Genomic DNA, 22,271 nt, shown 5'->3' with positions numbered 1-22,271 from the left:
CCCTTACTCCCATTCTTCACCTTTGAAAAATGAAGACCTCGAAACCGCCAGCAGCTGCAAGCGACGCGGCCCCCAACAGAAGACAGCCTGTGCGACAGACCAGGACAAACCCGCCGAGGTCGTCTGCCACCACAAGCCGAGCGAGCGGCCGCGATCGCGATGCTGCCTCGGCCGCCGCGCAGGAGCAGCCCATCGACATCTTCCCTGGCGTCACGCACTTTGCCGATGCAATCACTGCGCTCCCCAAGGAGCTCGTGAAGCATTTCACGCTTCTGAAGGAGGTCGATGCAAAGATCAACGTCCCCCAGCAGGCTCTTTTCCAGCTCATCCACACGGCCCTCCGTCAGCCAGTACCCAACACCACACGCTCGCCATATGATGGCACAACTACAGCTCCTCCCAGTGCGCCCGTGTCTGCCCCGATGACGGCGCAAAACAGCAGCACAGGCAGCAACGCCCTCCTTGCCTCAGCCAACGGGCACCCCCCCACCTCCCACCCCTCGAACAACCCTGCCGAGGCCGGCGACTCCCCTGTTGTGCCTGGCTCGGCCTTTGACCAGAGCAATCTGCCGCGGCGGCAGCTCTTCCGCAAGGTTGCCATTGAGATCAAAGAGATGCTGGTCGCGCTCGAGGAGAAGAACCACGTCATCTCGACGGCCAACGATGCGCTCAACAAGCAGCTCGGCCGGATCGACGACATTTGGCCGCACCTGGAAAAGGAGTTTAGCGAGGAGGCCAAATGGGGGAGCAACACCCATTGGGCCTACCCGGAGAACCGCGCGGCCAGCCGCGCCACCAACAATGCCCAGGCTGAGCGCTCCCGCCGCGAGGGCGCCGCGAGCCTTTCGGCAGCTGCGCAGCAGATTGCCGAGGAAGCCGCTGCGCGCAGCGACGCCCGCAAGCAAGCTGTGGCGGCCCGTCGCAGCCAAAAGACCCAGGCGGCCAACAGCCACCAGGACTCCGACGCGGACGATCACCAAAAGGCGGAGCCCAGAAAGTCGGGCGGCGGGTCCAAGTCGCGGAAGACGGCGGCCGACGCGTCTACAGCTAGTATTGGCCTAGGCATTTCCGGCGCGACGGGCGGCGCCGCAGGAGCGAATGGCGCTCCCACATCTGCGCCTAAGCGGCGGAAAGTCGAGAAACCAGCGGCCGCCACCTCGGTGCCAATGGAGCGTGCTCTGAGCGGCGTCTATGGCTCGGCGGCAAGCAATGACAGCAAGGCCAAGACGTCGAGTCCACGCGAATCACCTGCCCCCGACGGCACCGCGAAAAAGCGCAAAGCGCTGCCCGCCGGCGGAAACGCTGCCAAAAAGAGGTACGTTGACGAGTGCTTTATCTCGATTGCGTTATCCTTTCCCCCTTTACCCCAGCTGCCCTGCTCCACCTGAACCTAACTTATTCTTTTCTTTAGTCGCAACGGCGCTTCAGCTGCATCGTCGCCTGTTATCGGCAACTTCCCGGATCCTCCGAAGCTTGGCCGCGCCTCCCCAGCCCCTGCCACTACGTCTTCCAGCAGTCTTCTTGCCCCGCCTGCTACCTTTGAAGCCCTCAGCAAGAGCCCGAGCCACGAAGGCGTTGTGAACGGGGATGCGAGCCCACTGAATACCGTCAGCCAGCCAACCGAGAAGCGGGCTGAGAAGGCCACAGAGTCTTTTGCAGGCAGCAAAACTGGCGACAGCAAGAGGAGTACCCCCGCTCCTGGTGCGGCCAAGGCCGGTGTGCAGGACAGTGCCGATGCTACTACGAGCAGCAGCAGCGCAGCTCCTGCGACGAGTGCTGGCGCCAGCAACGGTAGCAACGCTGGCAGCAATGGTGTCTCTTCTACACCCGTTACGGCACCCGATGCTGTGCAGTCCCGTGAAAGTAACGCAGTGAAGGCTCCTGCCGAAGCTGCCACTCCCTCGGGCAAGAACGCCCCGGGTGGTTCATCTCCAAACACAGCATCCCCAGAGGACCAGAGCGCTGCTCAGCTCAAGGCAGATGACAGCAAGCGGCGCCCGTCTCCTCTTCCACTGTCGACAGATGACAAAACGACCAATGGCGCCAGTGTGTCTGCGTCTGGGTCAGCGTCGGCGTCTGTGGGGCAAGCAAATGGCTCGCGAACACCTGCAGACAAGCCGAGTCGAGAGTCTGCGACCCCGGCCTCGGGCCCGACACCCATCCCCGCCCCCGCGCCCGCTTCAAGCACGACGGCCGTCCCTGCGCCGCCCGTCCAAACTGCCAGCCCGTCCAAGGTGGACACCCTCAAGATCGAGGCAGCGGAGGCGCCCGTGTCCTCTGTGGCCATGACCCGCACTAGATCCGCGGGCGGCCATAGCCACGACCTGAAGAGAGACCGAGACAGAGACGGCGGGGCGTCGTCGGGCGGCGGCAACGCTAAGTCGGACGAGGTGTCTGCAAAGAAGGAGCCGACACCGTCGGGCTCCGTCATGACGATCCAGCCGCCCCCAGTCACGACCAAGAGCGGACGTGCAAGCAAGCCGTCCACGCCGGCCCTGGCGACCTTTGCAGAAGCCTCGTCCTCGTCCCGGTCCAGGACAGCACGTGCGAGTGAGCCCGTGTCGTCGAATGGCAATGGCAGCAGCAGCAGCGGCACCGTGAAGAGGAGCCACAAGAAGGGCGCGTCTTCGGTCTCGTCACAGGCGGCCCACGGCCATCACCGGCGCGAAAGCGCGAGCGGTGCAGGCGACGGCAATAACTCGATTGGTGTCACGGGCCACGGCCACGGCCACAGCCACAGCCAGAGCCACAGTGGCAGCAGCCGTAGTCACCAGTCTCAGCAGCAACAGGCCGCCCAGCAGAAGCTGCAGCAGCAGCAGCAGCAACAGCAGCAACAACAGCAGCAAAGCGGGCAGGACGACGACGACGACGATCCGCTGTACTGCTACTGCGAGCGTGTCAGTTTCGGTGAGATGATTGCGTGCGATGCCGACGATTGCAAGCGCGAGTGGTTCCACCTGGAGTGTGTTGGACTGCGCGTAGCACCAAAACCCAATGGTATGGAATTACCCCCGTTCATCACCAAGTTGCCGATGGTATCTGCGCCAAACCAAAAAGCGTTTTTATCTCGACTTGCTTGCTAACTACAATTCTCTACAACAGTGAAGTGGTACTGCGAGGACTGCAAGAGGCGGTTAAAGAACGGGGACCGCAAATCGAACAACCGTTAAATCGAGACGACTTGTGCTTCTCATCCCATGAGTCCTCTCTTTTCTCTGCTTAATGACCTACTTGTATACGCTCTGGGTGGAAAGACCTGTTCTGGTTTGGTATTTTTTGTTTTAGGATGTTGTACGGCTCCATCCGTTTGCACGTATATTTTGTTCATCCCTGTTTCCGTTATACTACATGGCGTCCAAAGATGATGGAGTTTACCTGGGGCCTACGAGAGATTCTGTTTGGCTATGTGGCTTTTCTTTCTTCCTTTCTGTGTTTCATACGATATCTCACATCGCTATTTTTGTCCATAGCAGAGGTGATACTGGTCGCGGCTTTCTTTTCCCATTCATTTTCTTCAGACCGAAATACAGAGCATTGGCAAGCAACAAACAAAACATAACATGACGGATTGTGTGTCCAAGAAGGATCGGCCGCGTCAGTTTATGAGCATTGCTCCTTGGTCAGAAACATGGCCGATCATGATTAACCAGACGGTTCGTCTGAGAAATGTAGTGAAAGGAGGTAGGCAGCACATGCAATGTCCGATTTGAAATAACAGACCCCGTGCCGCCTGCGGCCCGTTCACGATGTTTTGCTTTTTTATCTTTGCTTTTTGTGGCTTACACTGACAGCATAGGGGCAACGTTTTGGTAGCGCGGCTTTGCTCCGCAAGGGTGGCCAACTCTGCGTTTGGTGGAACGGGACAGAAATGCTTTTCCCTGCAGCACAGAAGGGGGAGCGGACAGGGGGGCTCTTCACTGGGCGCAGCGGTAAACGATACGAGCCAATGGCGCCAGTGGCTTGGATTCACCTGAAAAATGCTACACATTCGCGTCTTCGCCCTGTAATACAGGGGTCGGCGCCCCCGACACAGACCCAAATGCCGGTTACCTCAGTAGTAACTTCCCGTGCATTCCGGCCGTCCAGTTATGGTCACGAGGCCAGATGGTCACGGGAACATTTTATTGCCAAAATGCACGTGTCCAAGGCAAGAAAGAGTCAGTGCAAGGGAGCCCTTTCCCCTGCCTTCTTTCTGCTTCGTTGCAATTACCCAATCCTCTGCTTTCAGCATTTTGCGATTGATTTGTGATGGCTCTTTCCCCCAAAGTTCCTTCCCTCAGCGTCTCCGTCCGCCGCCCGCATTCTAAATCGTATCAAAGGAACGTGCGTCCCGCTTATATGCTTATTTTGAGCGAAAGAAAGCTCGGCGTGCCCAAGCTCGGACTTGTTACCACCGTCGCCGTGAGCATCACCGGCCGTATTTACGTAGCAAGGGGTTCTGATACCATTTTCGCTAGGCGATTGGGTCCCTGAAGGCCAGTGCCAAATCGGCTTAGAAACTGCATTTATGCAGCCCAAGCGAGAGCGACATCGCACTTGAACTCGCTGTCCTCCGTTGTCGCACACGAAACGTTCAATCAAACAAACGACGACAAACACGACTTTTGCTCCTTTCTTGGCTCCTTTCTTGGCTCCTTGTGGTACCCATCCCGTCTTTACTCTTGATGTGGATGTGCGCGATTGGCTTTACGGTGATTACTGCAGGGCAAGCGCGGAAGGAGACGCACAAAGAGGAAGGCACAGACGCCAAAATCAGATCAAAATGCACTCCTCACAGAAGTTCGGAAGCCAGACGCAGGCCTGGGCCCCATTCCCTTGACAGACCGACTGTAATTACTGCTCAAAAAGGAAATAATGGAGTTCAGGTGTAAGTGAGGGCGGGAACAAGGGGAAGCTCACAATGACCCCTGCTGTAGCTTGCTTCCCGCCCAATGAACGTGTCCTGGCCTGCAATGTGCGGTTTCACTCGCAAACTGTCGGCTGCCTGGGCCCAGCCCCGTGGGCCTCTATTGTGTACTCCGCACAGGGGCAAGTGTGTGTTATTGACTTGCGCGGACGGAGGTAGAGGTCTGGTTTGGTCCGCGGAGGTAATGGAAGCCATCCAACAAGCTAACTCAAACCTTCGTTCTTCGAATGGCAGAGACAAAAGACGTTTGTAAAGACTACCAACTACAACATACAGGATCACATCATCGTACATTTGCTTCGTTGGTGGTCCAATCGAAGAGAACGAGCGGCAAGCGTCGAGAAAGATTGCGCAACTGTGAAGCGTGATTCTTCTGTCCTTTCCTGCACCGAATCGAGCCACGGCCAGCGTTTGCATGTATGGAAGGGAGGCACCGCTGCTGGCACATACTCGAAATCGTCTCACCAGCCTTCGACATGTTGTTGAGGAAGTTCCGGGCGGCGGCAGCAGACATAACAAAAAGCAATCAGCAGATGTTGTCCTGCCGTATTTTGTGTGTCACGTTGTGCTGGATGGAGTAAAACTCAAGTAATGGTTAACTAACAAAAACCGAACGACTGGACGAGACGCTGCCACTGAGTGTAAGAAAGGGAGACCGCAAAGAGCCGCCATGCATTGCAACACCAGCTTGTTCCCCGGACTTGCGAACAGGAGCGAAGTAGCTGTGCAGTGTGAGTGGCTCACGGTTTCTATTAGCAAATCATCAGCCAATCAGGGGTGAATATGTGGGCTGCAAACGTACCTTTGGCCTTGTGCTCAGGTGACCAGAAAATACAGTGGGACGGCGTCTTTTTGCGCAGACTCCTCACACAATACGCCGTGCTGGTGGATTGCCCTTTCTTTGTTTTTCTTTTTCTTATGTTGTACGCCGTCATAGCGCTGTAGCCAAGACACACCAATATCCTGGTGCTGTCCGCCAAGTTACCTGCCCAGCCTGCTCCGGGGCTTATTATTACGCTGGGAACTGCGAGCCAGGCCAGGCCAAAGCGGTTCACCTCGCTGGAATCCACTACTCGTTTCGTTGTTTGTAGTCTTACCGGATGCCCTCCCTTTTTCGCCTCCCTCTGATGTAAATCCCCGTAATAATTCTCTGCTTTCCTTGTCTTTCGTAATTTTTTTCGCCTGTTTTTAGCTCCTACGTTACGCCTCGGCCACTTCCCCAGGCCGCCCGCGAGCGACCAGAGCTGGCCTGATGACTCTAACATTCTGGTAGGCTATGCTCGGATCTGTCACCAGCTGCTGCGAAACCGCAGGACCCTCGCTCGTCATACCAACAAAACCGAACGCCGATAGTGGCGATGACGGCAAGCCCGCCCGCCGTGAGGTTCCTGTTTGTTAGAACCGTACGTCGTATATAGCTAATGGCCTAGATGTAAACAACCTCCCCTTTCATTGTGAATATTGTTCCTGGGCTGTTTGATCGCTCTTTCCTCTCACAAGCTAACAAACCATTCCTGCCGATTTGGATCACTCCATCACACCAACAATACACCACTGCTTTCACCAAAGGCCCAACGATTATCAATTGAGCCTTTCTACCGACGACAGCATTTACACGCCATTCTGCCCAGCTTTGACGTGGTCGACCAGCGGTGGTTCTCACGCAACGTCGCCTCGCCCAACCTTTCTCATAACGTAAGTCGCCGGTATTTTTTTTCGTCTCACCTTCATTCAGTGGGCTTCGGCATGCACCTTCTCCAGTTCCACCATTATTATAATCTTTCACCACTTTGGCTCTTGCGCCTTCCCTACTCGTCCATTCCTTTTCTGGACCAAACAAAGCAATGATCCGGGGCAATTGCCCGAGACACAAAGCAGAGTGACCAGAGTCGAGACCAGAATATTCGATGAAAAGAAGAGAAAGAGAAAAATAAATATCGCCAAAAAAAATCCACAGATTCGAGACAAAAACATAAGCGGCTCTGAGATTCAGGGGCTTGAGGGGCCTCGACCCAGACGATGCAGAATCAGGAAGGAAGTACGTCCAGGTGAACGTCACGAGCACGACGACCATCCGACAGCTCCTTCTGTTTTCAACACGAACAGCGTTTCTATTATTCATAACGGCCATTCGTGCCTTCCTTTGCCTCAATGAGGAAATAGCAACACGCACTGCGCCTGGTCGTCTGGGCGCTTTCCCCTCTCCACTGCTGCCGCCTACAACAAAGCCGGCGAATTCGTTACCTAACAGGTCGGCTTTTTGACTAACAGAAAACGGCTCTGACGCTTTGCTTCGGGCCTCGTGTCACCTCCTTTGACTGTTGCTCGTTGGTTTACATACACACCACCACTAGCACTTGCACTGCCTACCGTACACCCCCCTTGGTTGCGCCTTCCGTACATTGATTTTTTTAAAGTTCTTGCACAATTTCGCCTTTGGGACCATAATATCTGTTACTTCTCTTGTTTTCCATCGTGTACTTCCCCTCTTTCATTCCCTCGATTCTTTCTTTGCTTCTTATTTTTTTCTGTCCTCCTTTCTTCCTTTCTCTGTTTCTTCTTCCTCTCTACCATTGTTTTATCCCACACACCTCCTTCGTTACCTAGACATCCCCGGATCTCAAATCACATCCGTCCACACGATTCACAGCCCAGCCGTCCACGCACCCCCCCATTTACCTGCAGCACTCACTGACAGCTCGATCACTTCTCAGTTGGATCTGATAGACCGCCAGACACGATCCTCCTTGACGCCTCGTGACTCTCCCTGCCCGTCAATTTAATGTACAAATCCGGAGACCTCGTGCACACCAACATTAAGGGAGCGAACGCTCCCGCAAACAACAATAAGATGTCGCCCAAACCTCGCTTTATGAGGTCGCCCTCGCCGGTCGGCCTGGGTCGGTCGTCTTTCTCCTCCATCCGCGAGCGCGACTCGGACCTGGCCCAGACCTTTACCTCTTCCAAGATCTCATCCTACAGCTCTCACAACCTCAAGCACCTGGCTCATGAGGTGGCCGTCTCCGACGAGCCCTCAACGCCCACCTCTCCCCTCTCCACACCGAGCACCACCGGCGACGTCATCCCCTCCGACAGCAACATGCTGCTGCTTCCCAGCCAGCATGGGGCCGTCGAATTTGATCTCAAGGCCAGAGAGAACGACTTGGCCCAGTCCTTGGCTCGTTCTCTGGCCTGGCTGAACACAGGGTCTGCCATGGAGTCCCAGGTGGATGCATCGTCTGTTATTGATCTCACCGACACTGTCATGAATGACGTGGAAGATGTCAAGCTCACAAAGTCGAAGCAGCCTTTCGAGACTCTGCCCATTGAGATCTTCCGTAAGTGGCATATGCACTTTTTTTTTTTTTTTTTTTTTTTTTTGTAACTAGCACCTAGCTAACCTATTATACAGGCATGATTGTGGACCACCTCATCCTTGACACGCCACCAAACGGCATCGACCGCCGCAATGTGGACCTCATGTCACTGCTGGTCACTTCTTCGTCTGTCCACGACAAGACCCTCGAGGCACTGTATCGCCGTGTTATCGTTCCGCACTCGCGCAACTTCCAAAAGTTCTTCACCCAGCTCGAGGCGCACGCCACCCGCGGAGAATGGGTCCGCCGTCTGGACTTTTCTCACTTCAGTCCCGTCAGCTTGTTCGCCACCGCCAGCGCACGCGCTGCCGCCAAGAACCTGACGGCCGAGACTCTCCTCCGCTGCCTCAACATGACGCCGAACCTGCAGGAGTTCCTTGTCCAGGACTACCTCGACGGTGACATTGATGAGAACGTCATCCGGAAGCTGCTTGTCGGCCTTCCGCGGCTGGCGGCACTTGACCTGTGCGGTAGCTCTTCGGTTCAGTTCCGCAACGCCTTTGCGGCGATCGCTGCGAGCGAGGGCGCGGACTCCACGGACTCGACTTGGCCTCAGAAACTCGGTATCCAGCGCCTGTCTTTGCACAAGTGTATCACCCTGCCGTCGACTGTTTTTGAGTTCCTCCTGCCGAAGCTGAACCGCCTGACGCATCTGGACCTCGCCGGCACGCGCGTTACCGACGAAGCGCTCATGAGCATTCCCACCACAGCACGCATTTCGCACCTGAACCTGGCCAAGTGCTCTCTTCTGACCGCCGACGGTGTCATCAACTTCTTGACGAACCACCCGGCTGTGAACCGAGACACGTTGGTCTTCCTCAGTCTGGGCTGCGATGCCTCCACATTCCAGCTTCTTGAAGTTGAGGATGTTTCTCGTCTGCTCCCCATCCTTCCCAAGACCCTCAAGTCCTTGAGCCTGAAGGGTAGCAAGATGAACGAGTCGCATCTTCCCCACCTCCGCGAGCAGGCCGCCCACCTCGAGGAGCTGGCGCTCGGCCGTGGTCTGAGCCTGGACGACGTCGGCACCATCGTGCATATTGGGCAAGAATCGGCAGAGGAAAAGGTCAACAACGACCCTACTCCTCTTCCCCATGAGCTCCGTTACCTGGACCTCTCTGACATAGACGTTGAGAACTTCAACCTCGCTTCTCTCCTCATCGATGGCCTCCTTCTGGGCCAGAAGACGTGGCCTCTGGAGGTTATTGAGGTGTCTGACTCGGTGTTCAAGCGCGTTGCCAAGTCCAACACCGCTCTGCATCGCATGAGCTGGCGCCAATCGGAGATTGGTTCCCGCTCGTGGCTTGTGCGCGGCAGCCCTCGTCCATCTGTTACGAGCGGCCGCGGGCGGTCCTCTCTCCCCGGCTCTGTCTGCACCCGTGGCACGTTTGCCATGGAGAATGGCTCCCGGAAGTGGAAGATGGGTGCGCAGTCCTGGGGCATGCGCAAGATTCCCGTCGCTCACGCCAAGGTCGGCGGCATGTACGGCTCCTACATGTTTGGCCGCAAACTGTAATGCGCCTTATCACCGCCGGAACTTAACGACATGAAATTCTTCACTTGCTGCTTTTTCGCGTTTTTATACCACTACGACAGTTTTTCGGCTTCAATTTTTACGACCAAAAGAAAGACATTAACGACCAGCGAAAATGAGTTCCAAAAGCGAGCGCCGAATGTTTTCTGAATACTTTTCCCCCTTACTTACGAGAGCGTTTTGGAAAGGGACCACAAAAGTGCATTTGGCAAGCGGAACCTGTTTTTGTTGCAGCGATTATGACATGCTATTTGGTCACCATTATCTGGCGTTCTAATTTTTTTACACCAATTACCAACTTGTTTGCGATATTCTGATGGGAAGCCAAGGATGGCGGATTGGAAAAACTGGGATGTGGGATCTGATTTTTTGAAAGTTATTTATTGGCACTGTACGACATAGTTTCCAATTGAATAAAACAAACGGTAAATATCAAATGTCTTGAAGCATGCATAAAGTGTGACGTGATGTCGTTGGAAATCGGAGCAATAGATAATTCACAGTGTGCTGTAATACAGAGGAATAGACACCCAGACACCGTTGATGCAATTGCCTTGTACGACCGTGTTGTATGATTACATAACAATCTGGGCTACACGTGACTTATGCCTGAGGCATCAATACTCGAATGGAGTTAGCGTCTAAACATATGCCGCAGGCTTCCACAGTTGGTACCTCCCCTAATTGCCAGTAAAGAGCTATCTCTACGGCCTTTTCAAACCTCGAAGCTCCGGCCAACCCACGGCGCAACGTCACTCCTTTACTCCCCCTCCCGCCATCCGCATCGAGGGACTCTTGTCACCGGCATCGACCTCTCCTTCGACAGCATTCATTTCCGTTACCACGTCGACAACAAAGCAGACACGACAACCATGGCGCCGGCGGCGCGGGACACGCCGTTCCGCTCGGCGGACATGAGCATGGTGCAGCTCTACATCTCGAACGAGATTGGACGGGAGGTTGTCAACGCATTGGGCGAGATCGGACTCGTGCAGTTCCGGGATGTACGTTTTGCACATCGGTTTGAGGACGGCGGTGGAATCTGGGCTGTTGGTCATGGAGCCCTTGGGTGTGCGGCTGGATACTGACAAGGGATGCAGCTCAACGGCGACGTCAATGCCTTCCAGAGAGCCTTTACACAAGAGATTCGACGCCTCGACAATGTGGAGCGTCAACTGCGTACGTTGTGATGAACATTTCGACTGAGCTGTACGGGGTGTCTGCGGGAACACGATGGAAGGAGCTAACAGATGGGGGACAGGTTACTTTGCTACGCAGATGGAAAAGGCCGGCGTGCCGCTCCGCAAACTCGACCTCGACACCGATTCCCTTGCTGCCCCGAGCACAGCCGAGATCGACGGCCTGGCAGAACGGTGCCAGAGCCTCGAGCACCGCGTCTTCCAGCTCAACGACAGCTACGAGACGCTCAAGAAGCGCGAGGTGGAGCTGACCGAATGGCGTTGGGTGCTGCGCGAGGCGGGCGGCTTCTTTGACCGCGCGCACGGCAACGTCGACGAGATCCGTGCGTCGACGGACGGTGGTGCCGGCGGCGACGACATCGACGACGACGCGCCGCTGCTCAACGACGTCGAGCAGAGCGGCGGGCAGAGCGCCAGCGACCGGCAGCAGCAGGCGTCGTTTGGCGGCATGAACATTGGCTTTGTGGCCGGTGTGATTGCGCGCGACCGCGTCGGTGCGTTTGAGCGGATCCTGTGGCGCACGCTGCGCGGCAACCTGTACATGAATCAGTCGGAGATCCCCGAGCCACTGGTCGACCCCAGCACCAACGAGTCGGTGCACAAGAACGTCTTTGTCATCTTTGCCCACGGGTCGGAGATCCTCGCCAAGATCCGCAAGATCTCGGAATCGATGAGCGCCGAGGTGTACAGCGTGGACGAGAACAGCGACCTGCGCCGCGACCAGATCCACGAGGTCAACGCGCGCCTCAGCGACGTGCAGAATGTGCTGCGCAACACGCAGACGGCCTTGGACGCCGAGCTGGAGCAGATTGCGCGCTCGCTGTCGGCGTGGATGGTGCTGATCAGCAAGGAGAAGGCCGTGTATGACACGCTCAACCTGTTTTCGTACGACCGCGCGCGCCGCACGCTCATCGCCGAGGGCTGGTGCCCGACCAACGACCTGCCGCTGATCCGCACGACGCTGCAGGACGTGACGAACCGCGCGGGCCTGGCGGTGCCGTCGATTATCAACGAGATCCGCACCAACAAGAAACCGCCGACGTATCTCAAGACGAACAAGTTCACCGAGGGGTTCCAGACGATTGTCAACGCGTACGGTACGGCCACGTACCAGGAAGTCAACCCGGCGCTGCCTGTCATTGTGACGTTCCCGTTCCTGTTTGCCGTCATGTTTGGTGATTTCGGCCACGCCGTCATCATGCTGTCGGCGGCACTGGCGATGATCTACTGGGAGAAGCCGCTCAAGAAGGTGACGTTTGAGCTGTTTGCCATGGTCTACTACGGGCGGTACATTGCGCTGGTGATGGCCGTCTTCTCCGTGTTTACGGGTCTGGTCTACAACGATGTGTTCTCCAAGTCAATGACGCTCTTCCCCAGTGCGTGGGAGTGGGATGTCCCGCCCAACTTCCGCGACGGCATGACGGTCTCGGCCAAGCTCAAGGGCAGCTACCGCTACCCCTTTGGTCTGGACTGGATGTGGCACGGCACGGAGAACGACCTGCTGTTCAGCAACAGCTACAAGATGAAGATGAGCATCATCCTCGGCTGGGCGCACATGACGTACTCGCTGTGCTTCTCGTACATCAACGCGCGCCACTTTAAGAAGACGATTGACATCTGGGGCAACTTTGTGCCCGGCATGATCTTCTTCCAGGCCATCTTTGGTTACCTGGTCATGTGCATCCTGTACAAGTGGTCGGTCGACTGGCTCGCCATTGGCCAGAGCCCGCCCGGTCTGCTCAACATGCTCATCTACATGTTCCTGCAGCCCGGCTCGCTGGACATGCGGCTGTACAAGGGCCAGGAGTACGTCCAGGTGATCCTGCTGCTGTTGGCGTTTGCCCAGGTGCCCATCCTGCTGTTCCTCAAGCCCTTGTACCTGCGCTGGGAGCACAACAAGGCGCGCGGCCACGGGTACCGCGGCATCGGCGAGCGGTCGCACGTGAGCGCCCTGGACGGTGACGACGACGACGACGACAACAACAACAACAACAACGCTGCTCTCGGCAACGGCAACGGCAGCAGCAGCAACATCGGCCACGCGCGTCGCGCCAGCCACCTGAGCATAGACAGCGACGGCGGCGAGGGCGTCGGCATGCTGTCGCAGGACATTGGCAGCGGCGGCGGCGACGACGACGAGCACGAGGAATTCGAGTTCAGCGAGGTCATGATCCACCAGGTCATCCACACGATCGAGTTCTGTCTCAACTGCGTGTCGCACACGGCTTCGTACCTCCGTCTGTGGGCGCTGTCACTGGCGCACCAGCAGCTCAGTGCGGTGCTGTGGTCGATGACGCTGGCCCCGGCGCTCAACATGCGCGGCATCACGGGTGTGATTGCCATTGTCATTACCTTTACCATGTTCTTCTCGCTGTCCGTCATCATTCTGATTGTCATGGAGGGTGTGTCGGCCATGCTTCACTGTAAGTTCACAGCAGATGAACCCCCCGTCCTACTTTTATATTCTTTTTTATTTATCCACTCACTAAAACACATTAGCCCTCCGTCTCGCCTGGGTCGAGTCGTTCTCCAAGTTTGCCGAATTCGGCGGCTGGCCGTTTGCGCCCTTCTCCTTCAAACAGCAGCTGGAGGAGTCGGAAGAGCTCAAGGAGTACCTGGGTTGATTGGCCCTGCTGTGGTGTCCCAGCGGTTTGTCGAAGTATCGTGGATTGTTTGCCTTGTTATTTTTTGTCATCACCATCATCATTATAAGAAAGGGTCGGTGGGCGCCACCTGTTGCATAACACATTGGTTTAGTCTCTTCTGCTTCTTTCATATTTTGTTTTGTTTTTCCCGCATCTCTTTTCCCATCTCATTTGTCCTGCTTCATATGTCTACATGTCTCTAATTTTGTCGGGCTGGGAGGCGCAAAGGGCAGACGGTCTTCCTCGCCTTCTTTCTCATCGACTGTAGTTTTAGTAGATCAAATATTCATGCTTTCTTACTCGTTACGTTCTGTGAATTTACTGCACACGTCACTTGAAGCCCAATACTACTGTAGACACGCGGTGCTTCCGTATTAACGGCGGCGTTCGCCTGTGTTTTGCGTTTCAGGAGAATATGGACCGTCAACGCGTTGCTGCAAGTACGGGAGAACGCGAGATGCTTTTCGCAGGCAGACCTTGAACTTCTGGCAATGCACATCTGGGATCGTGCCTAGGCGAAAAGGCGGACGAAATAAGATTAAAATGAAAGCTGTAAATATGCTATAGGGGGTATTCCAAACCAAAACCAAAGAGCGTTTGATGATACAAAACGCAAATAAGCAAAATGACCTAGCGCAATGATGAAACCCCAATGCCGCCAACCCTAAAAAACAATACACTATCCCAATGCTCCCAGCATAGTCTAAATATGGTGATGCCGAATGTGATACGTAAGGAAACAAGACTGCCCTTCTTTTTTCTTCATGGTAGTTTTTCCCCTGTGGTCATCTCGCCAGCTGTACTTTCTTTTCGGGGCTTCCCCAACAACTCCTCCTGTCCATTATGTCTCCTGGGTAGACCGACCCCGTGGTATCATTTGTCTTCGACGTTTCTAGTAGGTGGTTTACATAGGAACGGGGATGAGAGCATCCGCAGGCATCTCGGGCTGAGGGTCGTAGACGAGCCGGCCCCACACGCGCCAGTGCAGGATGCCCAGGTGGGCGAGGCGCGTAGCCATGTCCTCGACGCAACCGTCTTCACGCGGATCGATCGGCCGGGTGTTCCGCTCCATGAGTGCGGCGGCGGCGGCAGCAGCAGCCGTGGCCGCCGCCGCAGCGGCAGACGTTCCCTCGGGAGCACGAGCCGGTGCCGGGTGAATCCGGCCACCGGCGGCCACGACAAAGAGGCCGACGTTGGGCATGGTCTTGTAGTCCTTGACGCGGCGCGCGAGGGCTGACAGCAGGCGATCGCGGAACGTAAGCTCGACCTTTTTCTTGGTGTTGGCGTCCGGGTTCATGGCCGCTTTGAGGCGCTGTTCGATTTGGTCCAGCGGAACGTGCTGCACGCGGTCCACGCTCGACAGGGTCCGGAAGATCTCCACAGCCATTAGAGGCCACAGGTCCTCCCAGCGATCCGCGGGGCGGGCCGTGGCAGGCACACTCTGGAGAAGCGCGACCAGGCACGAGTACAGGTTCTGCGACCGCTGGTGGGCCTCGGCAAAGTCCTCCGGCAGCCGGGGCGGGGCGCCAGCGCCATCGTCACCGAGAGGCAGGCCCGAGTCGCGCGGTGAGGAGGTCGTAGAGCCGCAGGCGCTGAAGTCCAGGCTAGACGGCCGAGATGAGGTCGGCGAGCCCGACGCGGCCGATTGTGGCGGGGTGTTGAAATCAAACTCGCCCGAGGTCGACGAAGGATACGTGGGCCAAGCGTTGTTGTTGGGAGACTGCGACTGGGCGTGCGCGTCAAGGTACGAGGGCACGCCGTTGGGTGCTAGGTGGCGAGACGCACGGGTCATGCTGGCCTCGGCGGTCTGCGCCGCCTGCACCGCCTGCGCCGCCATGGCGGCCCGCGACACGGCAATCTCGTCTGTCTCGGCCATCTCGTACACCTTCATGCAAATCTCCAAGTGGATGGCGTCGAACATGTCAGACCGCAGCTTGACGATGCGGTCTTCGTCAAAGAGGAACGTGTTGGGCACCTGGCTGGCGTCCACCGAAGGAAGCAGGAGGTGCACCAGGCCGCTGAAAAAAACGGCCATGTTGCCAAAGGCTTGCCGATGGCGGATACTAGGGCTGGCAAAATCGGACTTGGCCTGCTCGTACCAGTTGCGGGCGGCCGAGACAGACATCCGACGGTTCTGGATCTTCTTGTAAAAGAAGCGCTGCTCAAAGTGGACGGTGTCCTCGATGAGCAGAGGCCGCAGGCAGCGGATCTGGTGGTTGGCCACGTCAAGTTTCATGGCTTCCAGCACACTCAGCAGGCTGCACATGCCCCTGACGAGCTCGGCGACGTCGTTGTTGCGGTTGCCACGGCTCAGCTCGTTGTACATCTCGTCGACCCAGTCGTCGCGCATCGGGGCGCAGTGCAGCTTGAGGACCGATGACAGCCAGGCAGCCAGCTTCTCCAGATCGACAACGCCACGGGCAAACTGCTGCATCAGCAGCGGGACATTGAGGCCCTCGTTGAGCAAATCACGGTCTCGTGCGGGAACGAGAGTCTGAATAATGTCCTTGACGGCGTTGAGCAGCGCCGGCAGGGACCACTCATTGTCTTCCGGGCCGTGGGCCTTGAGGAACTCGTCGCGGTCGGTCACAAACTGGGTCAGCTCGTCGCGCAGGCTGTCCCAGAACTGCTGCGCCTTGTCCTGCTTGCGGCGGCCCTTCTCACCATCCAAGTTTGGGCGAAAGTGCAGTTCGGGGTCGTAGTTGATGTCGTGGCGGAGCTTCGGGTTGTGGATGATCTTGTTGACATCGAGCTCGCTTAGGGTGGCCTTGGTGACGGGAAGCTCGATTCTGCTGGACCGCTTGCTGTGCGTCGATGACACTTGCTCGTCGTGGTGTGAAGAGTGGCGATGCCGGCGACGGTCGTCAGACTGAGGGCTTGGTTGTTGCTGCTGCTGCTGCTGCTGTTGCTGCTCTTGTTGCTGCTGCGCCAGCTTCTCTGCTCTTTCCTGCGTCTCCAGCTGTTGGTGTTGTTGTTGCTGTTGCTGGTGCAAAAGTTGTTGCTGTTGCTGCTGTTGGCGAAGCAGTTGGTGTTCCAGCTTCAGCTGGGCCCGCCGTACCTTGCTTTGGATCATCGACTCCTGGGCGCGCTGTAATGGCGTTGGTTGGCGTGATGTCTTACCATCTTGTTGTACCTTGGCCGCCAGAGCGGTCTGTGCGTGCTGTGTGTGCTGTGTTGGTTGTGTGGGTTGTGCCTGGCTCGCCTCGTAGGCCATGTTTGGTGATGGCGCGTCAGTCACGGGTGGACTCCGCGTACCTGTTGTGGCGCCGGCTTCTGATGAACGTGGATCTTGTTCTGAGGAGATGATGTTGGCGGCAAAGTTGTTGGCAACACTGCGCTTGGGTGCTGGTGACCCGTGGACCTCGGTGGTCTGCTCTGTGGATGTGGTCTCGTCGGTGGGCTGACCGCGGGAGTGGCCGGATGTCAGGGTGCTGTTGACACCGCTGCCGGCTCCTTGCTCGCTCATTGTTGCCGGTGTCTGCGTGCGTCCTGGTTGTATTTGTCGCGGGCAATGTATGTGCGGGTTGTGTTGTTCCGTCGATGTGCTGTTTCCAAAGAAAAACAGACGTTCTTGTTTGCTTCCAGCCTTCTTGGCTCCTTCCTTTTTAGGCCAGTAAGTGAGAAGATGGCGAGGCGTGCTTCACTTTGCAGGTGTAGGAAAGCGGCGAGGCTGTCGGCAAACGTCGTAGGGAAAGAGGTACGTATGATGCGAGGATGAAGAAGTGATGCGACAAGTATACGAGAATAGGGAATTTTTTTATTAAAAAAAAGCGGAAGGAAGGTCAGGCAAGGGCTGAAGACGGGAAATGAGATGAAGTCGACCCAAGCTGAAAGCTGGGGGAAGCTTGTTGAAATAAGAGGGATAGCTGAGTTTAAAAGGGTGGAGCTGCGAGTTCAGTCAGCAAATGTCTCTGCGGAGTAGGCGTCTTTGTCTGGCAAAGGGTCTCAGAGCAGCAGGGATCAGAGCCAAAAAAACGAGGCGAGACGAGGGTGAGTAAAGGAGAACGGGGGCGGAACAGGTTGAACGGAGCAGAACACGCTGGACAACGTCGGGAAACCGGTGAAGAAAACAAGGAGAAAAGAGCAAATCCAGACGAAACAAAAGCTGGCGGTCGGGCCCAATGGCTGAGGACTGAGGCGAAAAGCAGGCGATTGGGGGTGCGGTGTTCGTTGAGGTTTGAAGGGATTGCAAAATAAGCATGCAGCATAACAATACAAAGACAAAGAAAGCTTTGGCGGGCGGGCCTCTTGAAGGGAATGTTGGGGGGGAGAGGAGGTGGAAAAAGAACGAGGGAAGAAGAAGGGAGGCCAGATTAAAAACACAATGACAGGACGACGAGGGGAGAAACGAGAACACAGCAAGGGGAAGTTGTCTGGGTGCATGTGGCGGTGGCAGGCGAACAAAGTGCGTCGTAGGGGGCCACACATGCGCAGGAGGAAGGAGGGATGCAGTGAATGGGAGACAAGGAAAGAGCGGCCGTTTGCTGTGGGTTGCTCCTTCCCCTACACAAGAAAACAAGAGAGCGTCATCAAAACCGTTCCGGATGGCAAACGGGCAGGTGCATGAGGGACGTGCTGTGCTGTCTATGGCTTCCCGATCTGCGGATGTGACGAAAGACTGTTTGTTCTGTCGCGACCAACAAAAGCACCCGCCCAGTCCTGTTGCCGTGTTGTCCTGATGTGCTGCTGCAGCGGTGCGCGGAACACAAGAGAGAATGGCCGAGTGGTTGGAGAGAAGGGAAGGAAGGAGCGCAGGGGAAACACAGACACACAGACACACGAAAAAGAAAGCAAGAGCAGCGAACGAAAAAGGAAAGAGGAACTATGAGAAAGCGACAATGCGGTGATGAGTAGAAGGGGCGGTCTGAGATGTGTACGAGAAATACTGGCCCTGAACCTTGGCTCCTGCCTCTGAGAGCCCTGCGTGTCGAATGGACGTTGCGCTCAGTGTAATCCGTGGACTGTGTAAGGGAAAAGGGAAGCGAGTCAGCAGCAGAGGCTGCTGGTGGAGCCGATCTTACCTGGAGGAGATTGTTGAGATTGTTGATTTGGATCCTGTTTCTGTTTTCAGATGAGACACCGGGCGGCTACAAATGCGGCATGCGGCGGATTGGAGAGTGGGAGTCAAGGTGCCCTGGAATGCTGTCTATGCGGACTTGGGAAAGTAAAGGGAAATAGGTGAATAAGTGAGACGCCGGGACTTGGTGAGCTGCTGGATCGCTATTTGCGAGGAGAAAGGGGCCGTCGATCGTTTTTGTTGCAACAAAGAGCGCCGGGACCGTGGGAAATGCGTCCAGAGATTGTGCGTGTGACGGAAAGAGAGAACAAAAAAGAAAAAAAAGAAGACAGAAACGATAGCAAGCCCAAGTAAGAGCGGATCAAGTGCGTATGCGAGGTTCGAGAGTCGATAATCAAGGCGACGAGTAAGAGGTGATGCCGATCGGGCAGTCGTAAAGGGCGATTTAAGTCAAAGGAATCCGGAAGTGACTGACTGATGCGATGTTAGACGTGAGGCGCGAGTTGAAGAAAGACGGAATCGAGGTTGGAAAAGAGGAAAAGAGAAAAGTGGAAAGAGAAAGGACGAAGAAAAGAGAAGGGGAAAAAGAAGAAACAGGAGGAAGACAGTCGAGGAAGAAAGTCTACCACATGAGACGAACCGGCAGCCAGGGGAGCCAGGAAGATGGTTAACAAAAAAAGGGAACAGAAAGTTGAAAAAGGGCCTAAAAGGAAAACGACCAAAAATGCGTGTACGGAGTAATTACGTCGTACTCCAAATTGGCACAGGGGAACAGGCACAGGACAAGAGAGCGAGCTCGAGCCTATTTGCACAGACAAGAAGGAGTGGAAGTTGCCAGGGGGAGGTGATTAAACAGGGAGCGGGTAGGCCGATTGTTCCAGAACCCAAGGAAGAACGGAAAGGCGTAAGACAAGAGGCCACTGAGATGGAGCGGTCCCACGATATGGGGACTGCTAGCTTTTGTGTGTCTTTTGTTCTTTTGGGAAGAAAACGAACCTTGCCTCACTTGCTTGGTTTCTGTGTCTGCCACGGCCGGGAAGCTAAGAAAGACTGAGCGGTGGAGGTAAACGGCGGCCGTGAATTAGAGGCGAGCGCAGTGGAAACGACGGTACGAAGCGGAAAGGGGGGTGGATTGGATCTAGACGACGTGGGTTCGTATTTGGCGAGGGACCGGTGATGGACGGACAGTTGTCGTAGCTGCAGACGTAGACGTCGCAGCGGAGTCTGTGGTTCTGTGATCGGAATTGAGGCTGTAGATCCAATGGCGGAGGGAGCAGAGGGGAAAGGGAGAGAAATAGAAGCTGCAGAACGAGATGAGAAAGGGAGAATGTGTGCATCGCCGGGGTGTTATTTAAATTGGCCCGGGCTGGTATAAGCTACGAAATCGGAGCAGGCAGGAAAACGGAGGGGGCGATTCGGCCACCGGGGACGCCTTCTTTGTGCTGTGTTGGTTTGCTGCTCGTATTTGGCTATCAACAGTCGGCCGTTGTTCCGACATGTGGTCGCCAATAAACGAGGCAAAAACGACGACAAAAACGATGCAGGACAGTACAAAGTACATACTACGAACGAACCAGACGACGGCTCGAGTGAGAAACAAGAAAGGAAGAAAGGAGCCACCGAGGGGGGCAAACAGGACGGAGCGCAAAGGCAATCTGCGAGGCAAGGCTTTTGAATCGACGGGGCCAGGACATGCACGACGTACGAAAGGCACTTGGGCTGTTGGCGAAACGACAGTCAGAACTAGCAGAGCAAGAGAGAACAACCAAAAAAAAAAAGAATACGACACCGACGACTTTTCAGGTACGGCAGGAGGCTGTCGCTGCTTGCCTTTGTACCTACCCACACCACCACCAACACCATCAATTATTCATTCCATGACTGCTGAAAATTGAAAGCGCCAAAACGACACCCCCTTTTTTGCATTTCCATTTCCGCCAAGCCCACTCCCACTTACACCCATTTGCCTGCCTCGTTAGCGGCACACCCCCTTGCTCTTGCACCTTGCAGCCGCAATCACACACCCCGTATTGCATTTGCGCATTTCCACTGGTCTCGTCACAAGTTTGTAAATCCGTTCACGCATAGTCCACAGGCGCTGTGCACGCTATTGGGTTCTTGACCACTTGGAGGGCATCCAGGCCCAGCAATTGGCAGCAGTCGTGTTGCATGGCGGCGGCGACACAACAACGACCGCGACAAAAGGACACCGAGAGGCATAAAATTACCCAAATTGTGCGCACACCTTTCCCACTGCACACCCTCCCCTGGCACTTTTTATTTTTTGCATGCACCGGCAGGCTGGAACCCTACAGTCTGGGTCGTTTAAAAGGGACGAGGACAGATGCGCTAGACCCAATGCGGCAACATCTACGACTCGCTCTTTTAAGTACCGCAGTATTTCGTACAGGTACATGGACGAAGTACTGGTGCCAATGCAATGTCGTTTGCGATGCGGAGCAACACAACGGCAACTTTGTGTGTATGTATCAGTGCGCTGTGTACGTATTTTATTAGTGTCAGGACTTGGCTGGTAGTTGGGGGTTGAGATATTTATGGCACACAAATTATTGACATAGATGACAAAGGAAATGTGTCGTGCAAAAACATATCATGACGGATACAACTGCATTTCCACACGGCTGTCAGGCACACGACAGAGATGTGCAAAGTGAGGTATAAAGAGCCAGCGCCCATGTCATCGCGAGACAGTGTGCTGGCCATGTGCTGAGACAGAGACGACAATGCGCAGCAGCGGACGGCAGCCCATTGACGACAAGTTAATAGCGGTACTTGCCGGATGTCAGCAATTCCCTGCTTTACAAAAAGGTTACAAACGGCCGTCAGGATAAGGATACAAACGGCCGGACCAAGACCACGGAGACAATTCGTGACAACGACTGTTGTGTTGACGTGTTGTGTGGTCGCTGCTGTGCGTTTTATTTTGTATTTTTTTTGTCATTAAAAAAAATTCGCAGGTCGTCTGTTGGCAAGAAGACAAATGGCAGAAGGTAAGATACGGCCCAGGACAAAAGGGATTACGACATACTGCAGGTCACATGGCACTTGTGCAACGTGCGCAGGTATTTCTTTATTTATGAGGGACCGTCATGTCTTGGGTGTGGCTTTGCGGGACTTTTTTGGGCGGGGGGGGGGGGGCAGAAGGATTGTGCCTGTGTAAGTGTCTGTGTAAGTGCCCGTATTGCACTGTAGCGCACGCAGGTTTGGGCGGCCTCGAGCTGAATGCATCTTAGCCACCAGCGCACCACTGACGCGCGCATTCCGGCGACCGAGGCGGCGACGTTTTCAGAATTTAGGCCCATGCGGTTCCGTTTAGGAGGATACAGCGGGTTTAGGCGACTTTGGTAGCGCATCTTACCGGACAAATAACCCACAGTGGTTTGGCGGCGGCGGTCCCGGGGGGCTTTTCTCACTCACCATAGCACGTCGCAACCACCACAACGCAACTGAAGCCGCGCCAAATATGGCAATGTCTGGCCGGCTTGGCCCAGAATTGGGAACAAAGACATCACCACCGAAAAGTGGCGCCAACCATCAACACCACAGAAGCCCTGGCCACAATTCTTTCACCTAGC

The 22,271-nt window shown here is 55.6% G+C and overlaps 5 protein-coding genes across 5 annotated transcripts; 4 read left to right on the top strand and 1 right to left on the bottom strand.

Annotated features, from left to right (window-relative positions):
- Window positions 1-29: 29 nt before the first annotated feature.
- Window positions 30-3,170, top strand: SPSK_08433 (phd finger domain containing protein; the record flags this gene model as incomplete). The annotated part of the gene is made up of 3 exons (XM_016735031.1): window positions 30-1,315; window positions 1,412-2,997; window positions 3,103-3,170. 3 exons carry the CDS (start codon window positions 30-32, stop codon window positions 3,168-3,170), a joined length of 2,940 nt encoding a protein of 979 aa, XP_016588062.1.
- Window positions 3,171-7,688: 4,518 nt separating this feature from the next.
- SPSK_10865 (leucine rich repeat domain containing protein) lies at window positions 7,689-9,796 on the top strand (the record flags this gene model as incomplete). Its single annotated transcript, XM_016737121.1, has 2 exons — window positions 7,689-8,244; window positions 8,319-9,796. 2 exons carry the CDS (start codon window positions 7,689-7,691, stop codon window positions 9,794-9,796), a joined length of 2,034 nt encoding a protein of 677 aa, XP_016588061.1.
- Window positions 9,797-10,686: 890 nt separating this feature from the next.
- On the top strand, window positions 10,687-10,902 carry SPSK_10217 (uncharacterized protein; the record flags this gene model as incomplete). Its single annotated transcript, XM_016736762.1, has 1 exon — window positions 10,687-10,902. One exon carries the CDS (start codon window positions 10,687-10,689, stop codon window positions 10,900-10,902), a length of 216 nt encoding a protein of 71 aa, XP_016588060.1.
- Window positions 10,903-10,908: 6 nt separating this feature from the next.
- Window positions 10,909-13,637, top strand: SPSK_08519 (V-type H+-transporting ATPase subunit I; the record flags this gene model as incomplete). Its single annotated transcript, XM_016735112.1, has 3 exons — window positions 10,909-10,993; window positions 11,076-13,436; window positions 13,513-13,637. The coding sequence occupies 3 exons, from the start codon at window positions 10,909-10,911 to the stop codon at window positions 13,635-13,637; spliced, it is 2,571 nt and encodes an 856-aa protein (XP_016588059.1).
- Window positions 13,638-14,562: 925 nt separating this feature from the next.
- SPSK_08570 (cyclic-AMP-mediated signaling protein) lies at window positions 14,563-17,124 on the bottom strand (the record flags this gene model as incomplete). Its single annotated transcript, XM_016735163.1, has 1 exon — window positions 14,563-17,124. One exon carries the CDS (start codon window positions 17,122-17,124, stop codon window positions 14,563-14,565), a length of 2,562 nt encoding a protein of 853 aa, XP_016588058.1.
- Between the last annotated feature and the right edge of the window lie 5,147 nt (window positions 17,125-22,271).

The sequence above is a fragment of the Sporothrix schenckii genome (genome assembly GCF_000961545.1).
Source record: "Sporothrix schenckii 1099-18 chromosome Unknown Cont44, whole genome shotgun sequence".
In the NCBI taxonomy this organism is placed as follows: domain Eukaryota; kingdom Fungi; phylum Ascomycota; class Sordariomycetes; order Ophiostomatales; family Ophiostomataceae; genus Sporothrix; species Sporothrix schenckii.
The sequence above is the reverse complement of the archived record's forward strand: the minus strand, read 5'-3'. Positions and strand labels throughout refer to the sequence as shown.